The following is a 21,260-nucleotide window of genomic DNA, read 5'->3' as shown; positions in this document are numbered from 1 at the left end:
TAGATATAAACACAGCCCTTGAACAGGGATCCAGCTTTTTAAGTCGAAAAACATCTTCAATATGAACAGGAATTACAATTCAAATGTAAACCTTTTAATGCAGCAACAAATTGGTCAAAACGTAAAAAGAATTAAAATTACAGTGTATAATGTGTATAGTATATAAATAATATAATGAATTGTCACCGATACCCGATCCAGCTATTTGATCAGTATCGGCCTGATATACAATCCAGTATTGGTATCGGTGCATCCCCGCCCTGGAACATGCACCAGGTGACACAGACCCCCACTAAAAAAGACTGGCCCACAAGAGTAGCTAATAATGCAAGTCCCACCATGATGCTAATTCCCTTACAAATCTAAAATACCAACTGACATACAGTGGACGTGTGAATTTATGCCCAGAGGCAGCAGCCTTGGGAATAACGCACTGTCCATGCAGTTTAACCCATCACCAACAGCACACCTGAATTCATGCAGCAATACACATACAAATAAGTGCATTTATATACAAAGTGACTGTAGTCTTACCAGGCTGGGTTGTTGAATAAGAAAATGACAAATATGCATATGGATGTTTTTTTATTATTTATTTATTTATTTATTTATACTTTATTTTTTTCGAGGTTGTTTTCATATATGCAATTTACAGTTCGTAATTACAATAGTTTATAAACCATTTTTTTAAGTAGTTGAGCTTAGAGACAAACTCACTAAGTATACTAGAGAAAACAACTTCAAAATTCAAAATTGAAATAAAATTAGGAAAAGAAATAATAATAATAATAATAATAATAATAATAATAATAATAATAATAAAAAGAAAGAATACAATAATTTTTTTAATTTTTTTATTTCAGTTCTCTTCAGTAAGCGTTCTCCACAGCAGTAACAGCTTCTGTGCAAACATGGTCCAGTTGTCCATCTCCACCTTCACAGGGGAAAAAGCATGAACAGGTTTCCAGACAGTGACATCACTGTAACACGTAGCTTCCGCTCTGCGTCACAGCTGATCAAACTCACCAAACTCCAGCTGCTTGACGTCACAGCTGAAGACCAACTCCCCGTTGACCACGAGCTCCACCACGTTCCACTCGAGCGTCTCCGCCAAGATGCACTGGTGCCCGCGCGCTCCCAGAGTGGCTGCGGACATTATAGAGGGACAATGTTTGACCTCATTAAAGACAGTCAAGACAGCAGACAACATGCGGGTGTCCTGATTGGAGTCGATAAGAAACCTACCCAGGAGACCCTGCAGGCGGAAGTTCCTGTGTGCAACAACTCCATTGGATTCATAAGGTCCGTGGCAAAGTGTCACCCTCGCGTTTTCCGGCATTGTTTGTTGTGGTCACCTGAGTAACTGTTGCTAACAGGTATCCAGGGATCCCATTTACTCCACTTGTTTAAAAAAAAAAAAAACTTTATTAATTTGTCAAGGTTTTGTGATCTAATATTTCTTTTGTAGAACACCAAATTGCATTTCAGAGTAGGCCTATCTCATTATAATGAGTCAAATATCAATTTATTTATTTGCACATATATAAAACTGCACAAAATCCAGTCAATGAAAACAAACAAGAAATGTGTCAAGAGAGGTCAAGAAACTACAGGCTTATACAAACGACCTCCCCCATAACCCCAGGAGCAAAACAACCTTAACAAAAAGGAAGAAAGATTTAAACTAACATAGTTTTTAAAATACAAGTTAAACAACAACAAGAAGTACACAAAATGTGCTGAAAAACCCTAACCACATAGTGGAGAACAATGAGGTGAAGATGATTAACCTGTCTTCTATTATGTGAATGAATTTGAGAATTAGATTTAAAGAAGTTGCTAAACAATGATGGTAAAGAAGAAGGCAAGAACATATATTTATATATAAACACACATCTGATCAATATTATAATAAGTCAATATACTGTAAGTTTTAAGATTCTGTTTGTACTTTTTTGTACTACAACATTTTTATTATGAAATTGACTTAGAGCCATATATCACCCCATATCACAAATAAGATACTATATAATATGACTTACTATGTCATATTAATAATTATATTTAAAAGAATTTCTCATAATTTGTCACAATACAAGGGTTGAAATTAGCTTTTTGGCTAATACTGGCACATTTGCAGTGATGTTGATCAATGTGCATTGTCAAAATAAAAATAAATAATTTTAATTCAATTCAATTCAATTTATTTTTATATAGCATCAAATCATAACAGAAGTTATCTCGAGACACTTTATATATAGAGCAGGTCTTAGACCGTACACCATAGTTTAGAGACCCAACAAGATCCACCAAGCCCGCTTTGGCCAGGAAAAACTGGCCACAACTTTTAGAGGTCATAATTGTGAAAACTTGCTAAGAATGAATTATGTAAAGTAAGTTTTTAAAATCAAATGGACATCCTGATTCCATAACCAAAAAGTATAGATGTAAAGAGACTAAACTCTGGTGCTTTTTTAACAACAGCCACTGCTGCCGTGATGGACTGAAAATGCTTATTATATTTATGATATTTTATTGTTCAACACATGCCATTTTGGTAGAATATGACAATAGAATAGAAATAATTTTGTTTTACTTTTGTACAGCACTTTTTTACTGGTTTCCGGTTGACGCTTTCAGTCCAAAATGGTGGAAGCGTGGCTCTGCTGCTGGGCGCTGACGTTGCAATGGAATGAACTATTGACTTTCACTTCTTGGCGATATACGTTCTTTGATGCAACTGGTCCATAAATTCAGAACCGTTACTGACATGCTCAGTTGCCTTAGCAACCATGAATGTGGTGGATAAGTGGATAGTCTGTAAGGTGACACATTTTTTATGAAACACACTCAGGCTAGATTATTTCAAACTCAAACATGGTATTGATATGCATCCACTCTGTAAACATCAATATGAACCCAGGCCTTCATTAGATTTTGGTTTCTTTCTTTTAATCTTCAACAGCACTTCATAAATACAATACTTCATAAACACAGTGATCACCTCTGGTTAGCAAGTTTCATATTTTCAAACTTACATTTACACTTTGTAACATTAAGTTATATCATACAAAAATAAATAACTTAATTGATATATTCTGCTCATAAATTTACAAATACACATTTTTGATCACACTTAACATTCTTTGATAAGCTAAACAGTATCCCTTTAAAGTCAGGTGTTTTTTTTCCAGTATATGGAATACAGTACGAACTAAACATTTATGATTTTATAAAAGGATACTTACATGTAAGTAATACCACATGTATTGTTGGTACGATAAACACCATTCATGAAGAAAACACAAATAGAAATTGCATAGAAGATTCTAGTTTTACAATGTACCTTAATCTTCATAAATCATTAGTTAGCAGCATGCGATTTGCAAGTTGACGAAGAGAGACAATCAGCCATTTATCATAACTCACAGACTACTTTTGCTCGACACCAAACAATAAATGTACTCTTTTCTTTGGCTGATTCATCTCAATTTAGTGCAAAACAACAATCAACAGCTCAAATTTGGCTTGATTTTTTTTGTTTTGTTTACATTATGACAGACATTTGAATTACTGCATCCCTTTATAATAACTTCTAATATTCTCTAAGAAGAAGTAACAGTATTACAGTACAGTATACAACATACAGCTTTACGTAACATTTTGTTTCACAGTTAATGTATATGTTGTGATTTATTCGAGAGGAATGCATTGTGGCAGCACAAAAACACACTTTTAAAATCACACCACCACTATTTTCACTGGCTCTGATAGTTTCTTACGATTTACTTCCGTTCTTCAAAGCTTGCGCCCCTCCCTGTGATGAAGTCTGGGTTTGAGCCTCCACTTTAGTCTGGTTTGGTGTATTCAGCAGAACCTGTGGCAGTGTTTGCTGATTCTTGGTCAGGTCAGGTGGTCTCTGCGGTGTTTTGCTTTGCCAGTTTGTGTCTGTTTGCGTGTGCGTCTCCAGCGTCTGACTCTGTCTTTGCTGCGTTGGATTGGAGCTGGAGTTGCATTTATTGCACAGCTCCCTCATGTCCATGAGTCCCTGCACCAGACACTTGACAAATTCTGCTGAGCATGTCTGCGGGCTCTCGCGGAAACTGGACACGGAGAAGATAATGTGGTCTGACTGAGGGTTGTAACACGCTCCATATCCGTTTGGAACCACGGGTCCGTAGCTGCAGAACATCTCAACAGTAGTAGGAACCTGAGGGGAGAGTGAATCCTTCAGTACTGAACTACTGACAGTTTTACTAGTGTGTTCAAATACTGCTGTAGTTGGAAAGGCTGAGATAAGACTATTGAGATTGGTGTGTTGTAGAAGTTGATGTCTTCCAGTAAAACCTAAATTGCAGTTTTGACTAAAATAACCAAGTGGCATTTTATTAAAAACATCTATCTAGTGTCCCCTGCCTTGTTTCTACTGTACAGAAACACTATACACTAACACTCCTCCAGTTTGTAGCTCAAGCTTTCTGTTAAAAATTGTATGTCTTGAGCACAAGCCCTGAAAAAAACCCTGCTGACACTAAAGTTATATTATCAGACTTGCAGAGCCACAGAGGACATTATACAAACTGTTTTCAAAATTGTTTTTTAAAATTGGTGGAGTGCCCCTTTAATACATTTTTGATTAAATATAGCTTCAGTTTACTGTTTTAAAATCAGACGACAATACCTGACTTGTAGAGAGAATGAACTGATTACTGATGAGATGGGCTTCGTCTTTGAATAAATCTGGCATCTCCATCTTCAGTTCATGTGCAATTCCACGAAGTCCTAGTAAGTGATTGTCTATTGCCATCCCTGTAATAGCCTGAGAAGGAGAATGAATATATGTTATTGTGTTTTGTTTGGCAAGCAAAGTCAACGTTGTAGTAGAAATCTGGATGAGGTTAGAGAATAGTCACCAGAATCGTATACTTTGTCTGCGCGGTTATGGCACCTCGTAACATCTCCATCTTCTCTGTATCCTGGAGACGAAAACAACTGCGAATCAATTACTAGACTATTAAATCCCTTTATTCACAGTAAGCATAGTTATCATGGTGGAGTACATTGGCTCCAACCTGTCTGCAATAAAAGTCTGGATGCGACAAAATATTCTCAAACTGAACAGTGACAAAACTGAACTCCTCCCCATCATCTCCAAGTCCACCCTCAGCAAAATCAAACACACCATACTCACCATGATGGCACCACTGTCTCCCCTTCCTCCCAGGCACGCAGCCTCGGCGTGATCCTCGACCCCACCCTCTCCTTTGACTCCCCCAATATCCGCCAAATTGTCAAAATCTCCTTTCACCTTCGCTATATTGCTAAGATCCAGCCCTCTCTGGCACGCCCTTCTGCTGAAACATTTATCCACACCTTCATTTCCTCCCGTCTTGATTACTGCAACTCACTCCTCTACGACATCAGTGCTAGCTCCATCAATAGACTCCAACTGGTCCAGAATGCATCCACCAGACTTCTTACCCACACCAAATCCTGGCATCACGTCACCCCAGTCGTAAAAGACCTCAAAGGGCTTCCTGCCTCCCACCGGATCAACTACAAAATCCTGGTCCTCACCTGCAAAGTCCTTCACCAACTAGCCCACCATACCTCACAGACCTCCTCTACCGCCTACCAACCATCTCAGCCTCTCAGATCCACCTCAGCCTTCCTTCTCTCAACCCCCAAGTCCAACCTGCACAGCTTTGTGGACAGAGCCTTCTCCAGGGCAGCTCCCAGGCTTTGGAACTTGCTCCCCCAAAACATTATAGACTCTGAGTCTCTTCCAATCGTCCAATCCTGCCTCAAGACCCATCTCTTCTCCACTGCTTTCTCTTAGCCCCCCCATTCATCCCTGTGTGTCTTGTCAGTTACTTGTCCCACCACCGCTGTTTAGTGTAAAGCAACTTTGAGTCCTAGAGAGGCACTATACAAATTCAGATTATTATTATTACATCAACACAGACTGAAGTAAAACATCGAATGAAATTCTAAAAAGCAAAGAAAAGCAGCAGCATTTGTTTAAATTGGACAGTATGACTGTAACGTCTTACGCTTGTGCTCAGTTTCCCATCAGTCATTGCTTTGACAAAAGCTAGGGCTTCTGGTGTGGCTGAGCGGATGTTGTCCACTCTGCCCTCCTGAAAACGCCGTATAGAAGCACTCTCATAGGTCGACACCGGCCTGCCGTGACATCTAGAGTAATGCACAACGAGAAAGCCTTATAGCTTGGAGCCCCGGGTTATTGTATATTAATCAGTCCTGTTATAATCATCTCTGTCTTACCGGTAGTAGGCCAACTGGAGAGCAACCTGGATGTAGGCGTCGGGACTCATTTTCTGCTTCTTGATGAACTCTTTCCCGTAGTCGTAGAATTTGTGGACATTCATGTCCAGATTTTTCACCTGTCTGAGCAAATAAGGATGAATCTTGCTATGAGCTGAAAGCATTTATTCGTGTGTTTGATTGTGCAGGAACCAGAGTATAAACCCACACCTCTGTAGTTTGTCAGCAGAAGAGGCGAGGAGCTTGTGGATCTCTGGAGTGCATTTCCAGCGGAGCCTGCGTGGCGCAGGCAGCTCGCTCACACTTGCAGCCCTGACCAGCTTTGATGGGCTGCCAACCCTGACGTAACATGGGAATGTTACATCATTTAGCATGTTTGTTTTTAGGAAAGTCTTATTTGGATTTTCTAAGCATATGCCAAAAAGTACACACATTTTGCATTTCATTTCTTACATGTATTTCAGTAGATACTCTGTGCACTGCACGAGGACAATCCCCTCAAATGGTGAGTGTTCACACACGACTCCACAGCAGCCGTCAGCTCCTACGACAAACTGACACAGTCATGCTATTGTCAGTGGGTTTTCTTGAGTTGAACAAAACTGCAATGCTAGATTATCTAAGATTCAATTAATTTGCAGTTGCAGTTTCATCACCGCATTATGCATTCTGCTATGTACTGCAACTACGTGTTCCTTCGTATACATTTCATCCACATGTTACACCCTGCAGTGAAGAAATAATTTAGAGAGGAAGCCTCCAATTCATTCAAGTGATCTGAATTCTTCATCAAAACATCTCCATCAAAGTTCATGCTAATGACATCAGGCTTGTAATCCAATGGGGACATCAACCCTGTCAGAATTTCTTTAAATGTAAATTCTTAATTTGGCATGGGATTGGCTAATTACATCCACTAGCACTGTGAGAGAGGAACATGGATTCATGACATTTTTCTCAGTAATTAAGGAGATATAGCATCCCTCATTCATCTTTATTCCTGTCATCCTCACTTCATTCTTTCTTCTTTTCCTCAACTGTTTAACAAGTTCTCTAAGAACTGTGCTCACTAACCTGCATGGGCTTATCGTACCAGCGGTTGCCCCCATTCTTGGCCACTCCTCCGCCGTGCAGCATCAACATGGCTCGTGTGGTGTCACCTTGCTCCGGCCCACTGGCGTCATCCAGACAGACCAGACACAGACAACGCTCGATCATGTCCAGAGAGTCCCTGTTTGTAGACTCTAGAGCATGATACGGAAAAAGAAAAGTAAATTTGGTGGGGCAAATGGAATTGGAAACACTGAGATCCATCTGACTTAAAGAGGACCTATTATGCTTTTGTGCTTTTTCCATTTCCTTTAGTGTTATATAGTTTTTTGTGCATGTAAAAGGTCTGCAAAGTTACAAAGCCCAAAGTCCACATCTTAAGGAGTTACTCTGCCCCACAGAAACACTGCTCCTGAACTGCCTGAAACGCCTTGCTTGAAGTCCTGCCTTTTCTTCTGTAACATGGTGATGTCATCAAGTAACACATTTGCATAATACCCGCCTAGCACCTAGTTTAGCACCCTCAAATAAAGCTACTTAGAGTGGAGCTGGATTGGAGTCCAAAGAATTTGGTTTGGTTGACCAATCAGAGCAGACTGAGCTTTTCGGGAGGGGGGTGGCAAGAGCTCAAACAGCGAAAATTTGCATAATAGGTCCCCTTTAAAATAGTCTCTTACCTCTCATTAGCACGCTGCGAGACTTGGCCCACTCTGTCCGTCCGTCTGAAGTGAGGAGACCAATAGGTGGGACCCGCTCTTCTTCGCTGTCAGCCATCCTGGCGATCTTCTCCAGCTGAGTCAGCAGGTCTCTTTCATTCAGTCGGCGGAAGTTGATCACCACATCCATCACAAAGAACTGGTGGACAGAGGTTCAGATTGGACACTTTAAGATATCTGATATCTGGTAGGATGTGCACGGTGAAGGGCAGCAGAGACTTAAAGGATCATTTAGTTTTATTACAACTTCAGTCTCAATTTGTGTAGTTTGGACCATCATTTCTCAGTTATGATAACATTATACTCACTAAAAGTAATTGCTGAGATTTGAAACACAAAGTGAGTGGCTCATTAGTAAGATCAGATTTTTATGGAGCTCTGGTCTTGAGTGACGATACTGGTCCATTACTGGTCTTATCGAAGGACATTATGGTGGTATCAAGTGAGCATCTTTAATTCTTTTACTTATTTGAGCACCTTTTGATTCTTCTGATAGAACTGACAGAACCTCTGTGGAGTAACAACATAGTGGTAATGCTGAAGGCTGCTGGCTGATGTGCAAATGTCACACATGTTCTAGATAATTAACTTAACAGAGAGCACTTGTCATTGGGCTGTGACTGTTCATCACTCATTGGGAGATAAGTTAGCATAGTGCCCACAGAGCCTGTTTACGGTACCATCGGATACAAGAGAGTGATGATCCATATGTTCTGCTGTGACAGGGACACGATGTATAGTCTAATTCTCACTCTAAACTGTAAACATTGATCTCTGTCTCTCCTTAGGTGATCTGTTCTGAAATGCTCCATGGCCATTTTGGGACTTCTCATCTGTTTTGATTCATACGTTAAGCGTGGAAGTCGATTCTTGACATTCTGATGAAGACAACGTGTCATATGGTTTAAATCTCTGGAAAAAGCAAGTAATTGTACCTTGAGTTAAATCGTTTTGTCAAACCACTATTTCCAAAGTTCAGAATGAATTATCATGCTTAACTTAAAAGCCAAAACAGATGAGAGGTTTGGAAAGTGCTGAGTTCAGATGCGAACTGGTCAATCTCAATGATAGCTAGGCAAACTCCATCCTCCTATGATGAACATGTGATGTGGTTGAAAGCCCCCTGAAAAAGCTAGTGATTGGAACTTTGTTAAAATAGTCTTTGACTGTGTCTGACCTGGTTTTTACAAGCCACAATGATGTGTTCAGGTTCTGGCATCACGCTACTCTCCTGGGCCACCAGCGTGTCCCTCTCAGGCCCCGGTAGGCGGTAGGAAGTGAAGAGGCGATAGTACTGCTCCATACACAGAGGGGTTCCAGCCAGCTGGCCCCGGGCGTAGTCCACAGGCAGGGAACGTCTACATACACACACATATACATGACTTTGTGAGGCCTTTTAGTTACACATGAACCAGAAGGTTGAAAATGACTCTGTTGTGCTCTCATTGTACATTAACTTACGAATCAAGAAGAGTCTTGTACTCCAAAACTCCAGAAATTAAGTGTGCAGCAAACCTAGAAAAGAAAAACTTTACATTGTAAAACTTCCCAAAACACACACATGTTGTACCTGGTCACTCTCTGTACTTGTGCTAACAATTCCCTGCATTTTGCCTTGTTCATGTGTAGCTGTATTACACTTAACAGTGTGAATGCTGTATGTAAATCATCTGGTTAAGGAGCCAGTCCCAGATCAATACCATGTTAACCAAACCACAACCTTCATTGTCACTCTCATTCACTTTGCTATAATCAATCAAAGCCGGTCTCTGAGTAGTTTATACAGTTCACTGTCATTTCTCAGTTCTTCGTGTCTTAATAATCCAAAATTGGTAACTTTTTGATTTTACAATACAATTCCAGCTTGTTTGTTTACAGTATGTGTTGTAGAGGATTGTGTAATGGCAATTTTCATATCTGCTGTAAGAAAGTGTATCTTTAGATTATCTCAGGGCTTCACATGTTCAGCTGCGTCACCATAAGACAGTGACCTGACATTTTAGTGGCACTGTCGCCATAAACAACAGATTGCTGAGATACTTGTTATGACTTGTGATGCTCTGTTGTCTGCTGTGTGCTGACGCAATCATACACTTTCTATTGTTCCTCTTTTTGTATTCCTTGCACTTATCTTCGTGTTATGATTTAACTGTATAAATACTCTATACTCTTTGTACTCAGGGCTCGCTTGCCTCAGTTCACTCTATAGCTGTGCTCGTGAGTCCATCTGCAGGTGCTTCTATTAAATTTACTTGAAAGACAGGTTGTGACCACAGTTTGTGTCTTGTTTTAACAGAAACTGCCACCACAATTGCTAACAAGGGACACTACTGGGTGACAATGTACTTCTCCATCCTTTCCTGTGAGGTGTCTCTCATGACTCATTTGTCTCCGTTGTGCAGTGTCTCATGCCTTAAAGAGTCCATGGGAGCCTTGAAGTGCTGCTGAGGGAAGACCATCACTGGACTGGAGTTGACGGGCAGAGCCATTCTGTTGGTCAGGTACATGTCATTCAGCCAGTAGTCATACACCTACAGTCGGACATAGAGGGATCCCATTAAAGGCACTGTTTGAAAGTAATAGTGATTTAATAGTGAATAAAGGAGAACAAATACGTTTCATCATAATTCTTAGTGTCACTAGATGAAAAACGATTTGTTTTTGGGATTTGAAATAACCGGCACACATCATTGTTGACCAGATAATTTTATTTACCCAGTTTGCCTTGCTCTCCCTCCTCTCCACCAGTTTGCTCTGTAGTAGCTCCCCCACTCCTCCAGGGGCTCCAAACTGCTTCACCACATGTTGGGTCTTATTGAACTGTTCCCCTGTGAGCAGGTGCTCCATGCACCTCAGGTACATGTCCAGTGTGTCTTTCAGGGCGGGGAGCGGCAGCTTGGGAACACCCTGAGCAGTGTGGGGCATGAAAAAGTCATTTTTCTTCACCTAAATTTGTGATAATAGATCAACATGTAAAACTTCTGACTCACCAACTGCAACATGCATTATATCAATTTATTAAGAGAATACTTTAAATAAATAATAATTCAGTTTTTCGTTGTACAGGTTAAGAACAACTGCTTGCCCAGATTGTAAATTATTCACTTGACTGAGCATAAGATCATATTTAATTAAAATATCAAAGCATATTAATTTATTCTCATAAAATATCACATCATCCTTAATTGATTGTAAAACAGTATTTCCAATGAAACAGACTAAAAGTCAAATTTATATTTACCTCTCTGCCCCCTAAATCTTGGGAGGGCTCTTGGTCCAGAACTGGCATGTCGGCGGTGTAGAAGGTTCAGCCTTTGAGACTCTGTGTCCACAAATAACATCAGTATATATAATATCAGTAAATATCAGCATCAAGATCAGCCACTATGTCGGTCTAACTAAGAGCAGTCCTATTTAAACGTTGCACTACTGTGGAAATATTTAAGATAAATGTACAATGCTGCTCAATAAATAAAATCTATCACTGTCATGACTAAAAAAATACACTTTGGAAGATGTTCACATCTTTTTCGAAATTGTTTCGCAAACATGCGCATTTAATGTTAACAAGCGCTCATAAATACCAATAATACATTTACCAAACTGAAATAAACCATTACATAAAAATGAAATGTTTTACTTACCAGAAAGAAATATAAAACAATCCCACTCGTCCTGGGGGTCAAGCAAAGAGTTTCAGTTTATCCATCTAGACTTGAATCCATTTTTTTGCAGAATTTCCTTTTATCATTTTGAGCATCTTTCCATCTCCAGCATGGCAAGAGCGCAACTCCCTGGCTGTGCTCAGGAGAGATGCTGAGAGGGTACCTCAGTCTCCTGGCTGCCAGGCTCCTCCCAGAACTCCTTCCATTCGTCGAGAAGTTTATTTGACACTTCACATCTTCACATCTTCAGCCCACCGTATTCAGACACCGATCGAGCGCCTCAGATGCTCAACACGAAGAACAATTCAGATGCGTTTTGCATTTTGGATTTCCTCCTGCTGGCTTTTTATGAATTTTCAACACTTTCAGTCGAGTTTGGGCGCATACATTGCTCTCACCTCCCTGCAAATGACAGATTTCATTTGCGTTGTGAAGTCAATATATGCAACGGTTTTGCATTTTGAAGGAGCGCAGGTGCTTTTGATTTTACGCACAATATCAACCTCAGGATCCTACTTTAAATTATTATTATAATTTGGTCCAAACATGTTTTTTTTTTAATTCAGAGATTGCTCTTTTCTATAATGGATTATTGTGTTACTAATAAGCATAACAAAACGACCCCCTATAGGCCTTAATAAGTTTAATATTCGATTATGCATTAATGCATGTTCAAAGGCAAAAATCCAAAGTGAAAAACGTATAAATATTACCATAATTTAAGTCGCATCATAGTGATCATTTTGTTAGTGTGGATTCACCTGTAGAGGAAAATAAATGTGTCATATACCACCACAAATAATAATAATTGTAATTAAGTGTATAAGAAATTCAATTAATTGCCTAAATAAATAATTTCCATGAACCGTATCATTCACATAATATTGATTTAATTATGTACATGAATATACATGTATGTACAGTCGCAGATTCACACAAAGAGGCTATGCATTCCAGAAGTACATCATCCAAAATAAACAAAATAATAATCAGACAACAACACGCAGATTTCAGTTCATTTCTTTCTAAAAACCGTCGTGTGACGCACAGTATTGCATATTGAGTTTAGCAGCACAACTCTGGCAAAAAATGAACACAGATTACACTGAAAGGACGCATACATTACAACTGTTCTTTTTTTTTGTTAAAATACATTTACACATAATCCCTGAATATGAGTCAGTTTCTGATACAGTGATAATTAATGAATAGACATTTATCTCAACAAATCGTTTCACATTACTCTCACTTTTAAGATGAACAAAACGCCAGAAAAGCGCCTTTCTACTGCAACAAAGCTTTAAGCTACTTGATTTGACAATTGAATGGAATTGTCACCATGAGGAGCAGTAAATAATTGATGTCGTTACACAATCCTAATTATGCAATTGATTGGATCGGACTGGATGCACACTAACTCTACATTGGCACTTTGATAATGTAAGATTAGATTTATTTTTGTAAAAATGTATTTTATAAAGTATACATATGGTATTCTGCTCTTTAAGTTAGATCTGGAACTATATAATATGCGCACCTTACATGCTTGTAAGGTGAGTGATGATTAAGATTGGCGGAGTGATATGAAGTAAGAAGTGATGTGCCACCTTTTGGTTATTCGGTGTTCAATCGTCCTATAGGCTGGAGTTGAGACATTAAAGTGAATCCTGTTGCACAGACGAAGCTCTTGCTTTACCCACAGCAGCCCTACAGTAGTTTAATTAAGTAACAAGTAAGTTTATAGGTAAGGGAAGCGAGAAGCCTGCCTTACAATAGTTTTACACTGTAGTTAAATGTCTTTTTTACGCGTACTCTCCTCCTGAGGACTCCTAATAATCTGAATCTGTAAAGTTAATAAATTGGCCGATAAATGTAGTGGGAGTAAAAAGTCTAATATTTCCCTCCGAGATGTAGTTGAGTGGAAAGTAGCAGAACATGGAAATACTCAAGTAAAGTAGAAGTACCTCAAAATTGTATTTAAGTACTTAGTTACATTCCACCTCTGAGTACATTCTATACTGTTGTGTGTTTTTTAAAAACATTATTTACTTTTCCTGTTGGAATAAAATAATTGCTAATTATTTAACTGCAAAATGTGTTTTTGATACCTTCACTTTCTTTTTTTGCATTAAATCATACCGGGATGTTTGCTGAAATTGATTGGATGTGGCACAGCCCTACCTAGAAACATTTCCACCAGCCGCCACTGGTTAAATGTCTTTTTACGCGTACCCTCCTCCTGAGGACTCCTCCTCTAAATACTGCGCAAAAGTCTCAATGCCATTCTCCTCGATAGTTGTGCACAAGCCCTTTCTCTTCTTCTCTCGTTGCTCCATCTTAATAGTATCATACAGGCCTGTCGGTCCGTCCTCCAGCAGCATGTTCCAAATCGCATACTTTTTCTTTTTACTTCTAGTACGTACTGCAGCTGTCCTTACAAAGTACACACTGTTGCATGCAGTATGCATATAATTAGGACATTGGGACACACTATTTCCTCATAACATTGCACCTTGAACTTTGACCCTCTTGGATTGTGGGTCAGAATAGCCAGAAAAGTATGCTGGCTTGCATACTGCAAAATGCGACCGAATGTAGTAGGATGTCCTGGTATTGTTGGCATACTGCATTTGACATACTATGTATTGGGACATACTAAATCTTTTTCTGGCATACTAAATAGTATGGTAGTATGGGTATTGGAACGCACAGTACGTACTAAAGGCGCAATGTTATGCATTCTGCATGCAACAATACGCAGCTGCAGTATGTAGTAGAAAGAAAGTAAAAAGAAAAAGTATGCAATTTGGAGAGCATCCTTACACTCTGGTTAAATGTCTTTTTACGCGTACTCTCCTCCTGAGGACTCCTCCTCTGAATACGACCGCTGCGCAAATGTCTCAATGCCATTCTCCTCGATAGTTGTGCACAAGCCCTTTCTCTTCTTCTCTCGCTGCTCCATCTTAATGGTGTCATACAGTCCTGTCGGTCCATCCTCCAGCAGCATGTTCCTCTCGGAGTGAGAAGGCTTCATCTGCGTCACGTTCTTCAGCAGCAGCAGCGCCGGTGCGTAAAGCATATTGGCGAGGCCCATGCCCAAGTTTAGCTGAACAAAGCCCAGGTCGTGGACTATCTGTCCGGCCGCCACGGGGCCCAGAGCATAGGCCACGCAGTAAGAGATGTCTGCGATGGCGTACACACTGCCATACACTGAAACATGACGCACATCCACCAGGAATCCCAGTGTTGGCAGCAGCGCAGTGTCCACGAAGGCGATGCCAAAACAGATTCCGCACAGCGGGATCATGAGCTGTCCAAAGTTTTTGCATGCTGGCACCGTGCAGGAGCTGGCACCTATGAACACCATACCTATAGCTCCATAAAACCACTGCAGATGAGGGTACTTAGCTGCTAATTTGACAGTGAGATAGACACCTAAAACATGAGGGAAAAAGGCTGGGAACCATGTCATGCCTATCTCCCACTGGCTGGCATGCATGGTCTCCTCCATCCAGTTGGCTATAGTGGGTTCAAGGAAGGCGAGAGGGATGTTGCAGATTGTCAGAGCACCAGCCACTACTGCTATGTAAGGGTCGATCATGAGTTTATACATGGGGGTGCCCACTGGCATGTTTTCTCTCTCTCTGTTGGAGAAGGGTTTGAGCACAAGCAGGCACAAGACACCATCGATGAGGCAGATGCAGGCCAGGATCAGAAAGGGCACACGCTTTCCTGCGAACTCATAGAGGACTCCTCCAAATGGGGGTGCCACAAGACTCCCAAAAGATATGAAAGCCAAGGCGATACCCAGGGCTTTGCTCCTCGCCTTCTCCTCCGTGTACCTGTCCGCGATCAGAGCGATGCCGGCGGTGTCCGCGAACGCCGAGCCGAGGCCCTGCATGCTGCGCGCCAGGAACAGAGTCGCGTAGTTCTCAGCGAAGGCAAAAGTGAGCGTGGACAGAAACATGACATTGAGACCGATGAAGAGTGGGATGTCATACCCGACCCTGTCTATAAACGTGCCACTGATCGGGTTCACCAGGAGCTGCAGGATGGCCTTGGAGGCAAAAAGGACACCAATCTGGAGGTCGAAGTTGCCCTTGGCTGCTTTGTGCATGGTGCTGTTGGTGGAGTTGGTGTGAGGCAGAATAGCTTGGGCATGATCCGCTGCTTTCTGGAGCCCTTCTAGGTAATCGGGTATAATTGGCACAATCACCATGTAAAGCATGTTGTCTAACAAAAGTGCTACGCAGACTATAAACATGATAATCCGTTTCTGCCGATCTGGGTCTTGGATTACATTGCCAAGTTGTTTAGTTCTTTCGCCCATCTGGGACAGTTTGGAGGCGGCAGATTGAGCCAAGTTAGTGGCTTGTTGTCCCTCTGTGGTGGTCACCTCCGGCTCCATGATTTGCTCCATTTTTCTGGCTCAAGTCTTTTGTCTTTTTTGATAAAAAAGAAAATCGGGCTTCCCCCACAGTTGGTTTTGTTTTATAGAATTACGCACGCTTGGCACATCTGTTTTGGATCATCTAATGAGCTAGATAACTTCCCTCTGCTTTACCTCTTCTTCTCTCTCTTCCCTCGCGCTGCCGTCAGTCATTGCACGCGCTTTTCCATTCCCGTGACTCGGACTGGTTTTATCCCCGTCGTCCCTAGTTGCTTCATGGTCTCATATCCCGTCATTCAGCTCTCACAGTGGCGGCTCCATCAGCGCACTTTAGGTCCGTCTGCTGCACGCGCTCCCTTTCGGCTCCCACGCGCTACCTGCTGTCTCCAGTCACCTGTAACGCTGTGAGCTTTTAAGTCATCATTTCACATCAACCTGGACTGGTTTTGTGGACTGGCCGTGGAAGGAATCCACACTGCAGTTTGTTGACTCCCATAGGGTGCCCCCCCCCCCCCCCCCCCCCCCTACTCCCCCCCCCCCCCCCCACCCTTCCCCCGTCCTATCTCCGCCGAGGGCTGTGACGCACAGTCCTGCTGCTCTCCACAACATCTCTTATGCTAATTAAATACTAAATCCAGAGTGAGTGCGCACTGCTTGTCCAGTGAGTTTGTTACAAGACAGAGCCGAGGATGCTTGCTCCAGTTTATGTGTTATATTCAACTTCCTTCATTTTAAATGTATGTGTAATTTATTTATTTGAGTCTAAAAGTAGGATATGTCTCAATAACATCAGGAAACCTGTAGTTATTCAACTTGCATCACTGCTACCGAGTGAAAAAACACACAGAGATTTTCTGCGTTACTTGATAAGAACTGATTCAGCACCACAGTCCAGTGGACAGCTCCGCACAAGAGAGTGCTGAAATTGAAATGAAGTCTTTTAATTCTTCCAACGTTTTTCCCTCTAATACAACCTTCTAATGCGTTTGGTTTCTAAAAGGTGTGTCTCGGACAGCAGGGAGTCGAGTTGAGTTCAGGTTCAAACCTCCGCAGCCACATTGCTGAAGTTTAACTGAGCAAAGCACCAACATCTGATCAGTCTCTCTCTCTCTCTCTCTCTCTCTCTCTTTATCTTTATCTCTCTCTCTCTCTCTCTCTCTCTCTCTCTCTCTCTCTCTCTCTCTTTATCTTTATCTCTCTCTCTCTCTCTCTCTCTCTCTCTCTCTCTCGGACTTTAGGATTTTACGCACAACTGACATGATTTCATTCTTATCTTATCTTAACCTTTTTGTACAAAATGTGTTCCGTTCATTTTTTCTCTCAAAAGTGCCACTCGCTGCCGTGGCAGTTAAATCTGGAGATATAAACTTCCAAGAGATCATATTCGTTCCGTAAACTGGGGGGTTTAAATGCAGCTGGACGTCGCCATCTACCGGTTCAGAGAAGCTTCAGCAGCTGTCTGTCTGTCTCCAACAAAAACTGAACCCACTGAAAGCAGAATTTTTCTCATCATGCAAAATATAGTCCACTTGACATGTATATCATCCAATAATAATAGTGATAGTACTAGTAGGTAATTAGGGAAAAAAATAAAAATGGTAATAGATGAATTAAATAATAATAATAATAATAATAATAATAATAATAATAATAATAATAAATAAATAAAAATATAGATAAATACATTAATAGAAAAATAAAGAATATGAGAAAGTAAAAAATAATATAAATATTTATAATAATAACCGTATTTATAATACATATGTAGGGTTGCAACTAACAATCACCTTAATTATTGATTAGTCTGCAGATTATTCTCTCAATCAATTGGGAAATAGAATTACATCTTTAAAACAGGAAAATTGGTTTGGAAACTGTTTAAATGATCTCACTCCATGGGTTTTTTCAACTGCTTCTATACTGTGCAGTGTTTTTTCAGAGTAAATAAAACTGATGACACTAAATGGTCAGCTTTTGCAGTCGGCTACAGATTGATGATTAGATCTGAAACATGAGACAGAGCAGTGTTGACATCTAGTGGAGGAAGAATGAATTGGTCAAGGAACCCTTGAAACCTGAATAGGAGCCTACTGTACCAGATTCTCCCTAAATATTGTATTCTACGTCTGAATATAAATTTAAATCAGCTCCTTCGTTGCCAAAAAACATCATTTGATAGTGATTGAGTTTATGAATGTAATCAAGGTGGAGAGAGACAGCTTACTTGTGAATGAAATTATGTTTTCATTAATTTCAATAACCAGAGATTTGAGTGTTGACATCTTAGGTTCCAGTCGTGTTGCTTTAATTAAGTCAAACTTGATTTCCCTGTTGGTTTTCTCTTTAGGTGTCATGTGTCCACATTCAGCCAGTAGATGTCCTCATATCCCTATACATTTTTCACAAAATAACAGTTAGATGACTACTTTTCCTTTTTTATGCTCGTCACAGTATAGCTATGCCCACATTATACTGTCAATGCTCTGTATCTTGTGGAGAGGCTTCGTTTATCAGCCCATATCATACACCTGATGATGTAGTCACAGGCTGAGTACTTAGAGGCTTAATAAAGACTCATTTTAACTGCAAGATCAATATACAAGAAATTTAAACCAGGAACACATAGACGATCAAAGTAGAAAGAGGTGGCCAACCTCTGTGTAGCTTCATGTTTTATTGAAATATAGTTGCTGACGTGTTTCGACGAGAGGCCTTCCTCTCAGCATGAGTAGCGTTTAACAGCAAGTCATTTACTGTACATGTAAGACCAGCAGTTCCCAACCTTTTTGTGCTTGTGGACTCTTCAAATGAAGTAGCATCTACTTGTGACCCCTCATGACAAGAATTGAGAGCAGTTCAACTGAAAAGTGATTTTCTATTCTCAGATTGTTTAATTTTAAAGGTTTTGAGCTTTAAAGAATGAAATTATTTTATGAGGGGGGGGGGGGGAATACAATTTTGTGTAACATGAATATATATTTTTCTCTTTCTTCTCCCTTTAATCACCAGGGGACCCTTCAGATTCTTAGGGACAACTAGATTGGAAACTACTGTGCAAGCCAATCAATAGAATGAGATTATCCAACAAAGGTGTACAACAGACACAGAAATACATGTACAAACTCTCAGAGAGTCACAAGGGACAAGTAAAGGAATAGAGGACAGAGACCCAGTCCTAGTAACTGTAACTGTAACAGAAATACAAGAACACAACCACTAAGGTTCAAAGATCTATTGTATCCATCCATAAAAACATGGAAATGGCATTAATTGCTTCCATCCTAAACAACTAACCCTGATCATCAAAACGCAGGAAATAAATACCTACAAAATAAAACCATAGATAAAAAACAACATTAAACTACATTCCAAAACAAAAAAACCCCATCCAAACACTATAAAACACTATAAAAGCAGACCGAGACCAAAACAAATTAAAGTCCCAATTTACACCCCCACTTACAAAGTTGTGGTGATGCTGTCATATCCCCTGTGGGATAAAAGCAGCATAATAACAGTGTGTTCATTAAGACCACAGTGTCATTCATCAATATTCAAACAAAGTTATATGAATGGCTTCAAAGTGAAGCTGTCAGGTTCACAGTGTTACACTTGTCTATCCAAAACATCAGTTTTGGTGAGATATTTTGGGATACCGCCTCTTTTTACGAGACTTTCTTTTTCATGGCTAGTGAAACTTATGGAGGATGGTGAGTCATGTTTGGCCTATGTGTAAGGCCTGGCCATTTTATAGTCCAGATTTCCTGTTCTAATGGCTGTTTTATGCTCTGAAATACAAACCTTTTGAGCTCTTTTAGTTTGTTCTATATCTGCCTTTCCACATATGTAGACAGATCACACTCTTGTTGTCTTTCTTTGGAAAATGGAAGATATAAGTTGTAGCCAGTGAAATCAGAAAAACTGGGAAATTGTTGTTATTCTTGATAGTGTTGGGTGCTGAATCAAGCCTTCCTATGAGGGCAATGTGCAACGGTGTATGATATCTATCCATCTATCCATCTATCCATCTGTCAGACTGTCAGATAACTGCATAGTGGTATGTTCATTTTCAGCATCTTTGAAACGAATCAGAGAAATCCAGCCATTCGTTTCCCTCCTGGAGCTTTTGTTTGACGTAGACAGACAGATTATATCCAGGCAATAAATGTTAGGAATGTTAGCAAAACGGGGCTCAAAAATGTTTCGGATTTATTTTTAGAGGAAATGTTACGTCACATTAGTGAGAGAACAGCTTTGATAATCACATTTATTTCCCTCAGTGAACATACTGTAACTGGAAAGCTTAAGCAGAGTCATGAAGGCCGTTGGCATCTGGTTCACCCCAAGAGACTGCTCTGCTCGACTTCTCTCTCTCTCTCTCTCTCATACACACACACACACACACACACACACACACACACACACAGCGACACAGGAACAGATAAACAACCAAAGTTAACTTTGTTTAGTTGTTTTGCAAGTCCCCTCTTTTTTCGGGGAAAACAATCTGTTTATAGTTCAGCGTCCTCTTGACTGTTGTCGTAGGGACGGAGTCAGCACTGTCCTCATAACTGGATTGGCTGTGTTAGGGGATCAACATTTTTTTTTGCTGTTTTCCCAGTGATTGTGCTCTGCTCTGGTTTGAAAGTAGCTCAGGAGATTCAAGATCACCATGTAATCTTGTGCAGCTGCCGAAGAATTCATTTCTAACAGCCATACAAAACCTAAACCACACTACAGCCAAATGCACACAAACCTAACCCTGGTGCACCGGGATTATTACAACATGAAGTTCTTTTTTAGCAGACTCAAATCTTTAAATGGATGGAAAAGTATAGATTGGCCAAACATTCATAAACTAGCAGCAAGTTGCCTGCTGCAGTGTGAGAGAAAGCAGGATGGGGCAATACTTTTAGCACTCTGTACAGGTGTTTAAAGGAAAATTCCTTAGTTATCAGACTATCAGAGTTCACATGTTTTGCATTCCAGCTGTAAACTATAGTGGTGGGAGAATTACTGATATCCATTCCTTAAATAAATGCAGGCGCAGCAATACCGCAGTGACGTAACACTTAACTACAGATAAAAGTCCTACATCAATAAAAGTAAACAAATATTAGCAGAGCAGAGTTAAAGTTTACATTGTGAAGAAGA

General features: G+C 40.4%; 3 protein-coding genes across 3 annotated transcripts; all 3 read right to left on the bottom strand.

The window, feature by feature from the left end:
• Positions 1-829: 829 nt before the first annotated feature.
• c10h10orf53 (chromosome 10 C10orf53 homolog) lies at positions 830-1,404 on the bottom strand. The gene is made up of 3 exons (XM_037781695.1): positions 1,246-1,404; positions 1,027-1,146; positions 830-934 (listed from the first exon to the last, which is right to left on the bottom strand). Exons 1-3 carry the CDS (start codon positions 1,337-1,339, stop codon positions 870-872), a joined length of 279 nt encoding a protein of 92 aa, XP_037637623.1. The 5' UTR covers positions 1,340-1,404; the 3' UTR covers positions 830-869.
• A 1,251-nt stretch (positions 1,405-2,655) lies between these two features.
• chata (choline O-acetyltransferase a) lies at positions 2,656-14,097 on the bottom strand. Its single transcript, XM_037782513.1, has 15 exons — positions 13,949-14,097; positions 11,293-11,359; positions 10,767-10,958; positions 10,464-10,582; positions 9,513-9,566; positions 9,229-9,409; positions 8,013-8,190; positions 7,360-7,529; positions 6,739-6,839; positions 6,496-6,624; positions 6,286-6,408; positions 6,054-6,195; positions 4,914-4,976; positions 4,682-4,819; positions 2,656-4,210 (listed from the first exon to the last, which is right to left on the bottom strand). The coding sequence occupies exons 1-15, from the start codon at positions 14,095-14,097 to the stop codon at positions 3,779-3,781; spliced, it is 2,238 nt and encodes a 745-aa protein (XP_037638441.1). The 3' UTR covers positions 2,656-3,778.
• Positions 13,813-16,927, bottom strand: slc18a3a (solute carrier family 18 member 3a). The gene has a single exon (XM_037781694.1). The coding sequence runs from the start codon at positions 16,134-16,136 to the stop codon at positions 14,559-14,561; it is 1,578 nt and encodes a 525-aa protein (XP_037637622.1). The 5' UTR covers positions 16,137-16,927; the 3' UTR covers positions 13,813-14,558.
• Positions 16,928-21,260: the final 4,333 nt, after the last annotated feature.

This window comes from Sebastes umbrosus, chromosome 10, assembly GCF_015220745.1.
Source record: "Sebastes umbrosus isolate fSebUmb1 chromosome 10, fSebUmb1.pri, whole genome shotgun sequence".
In the NCBI taxonomy this organism is placed as follows: Eukaryota; Metazoa; Chordata; class Actinopteri; order Perciformes; family Sebastidae; genus Sebastes; species Sebastes umbrosus.
The sequence above is the reverse complement of the archived record's forward strand: the minus strand, read 5'-3'. Positions and strand labels throughout refer to the sequence as shown.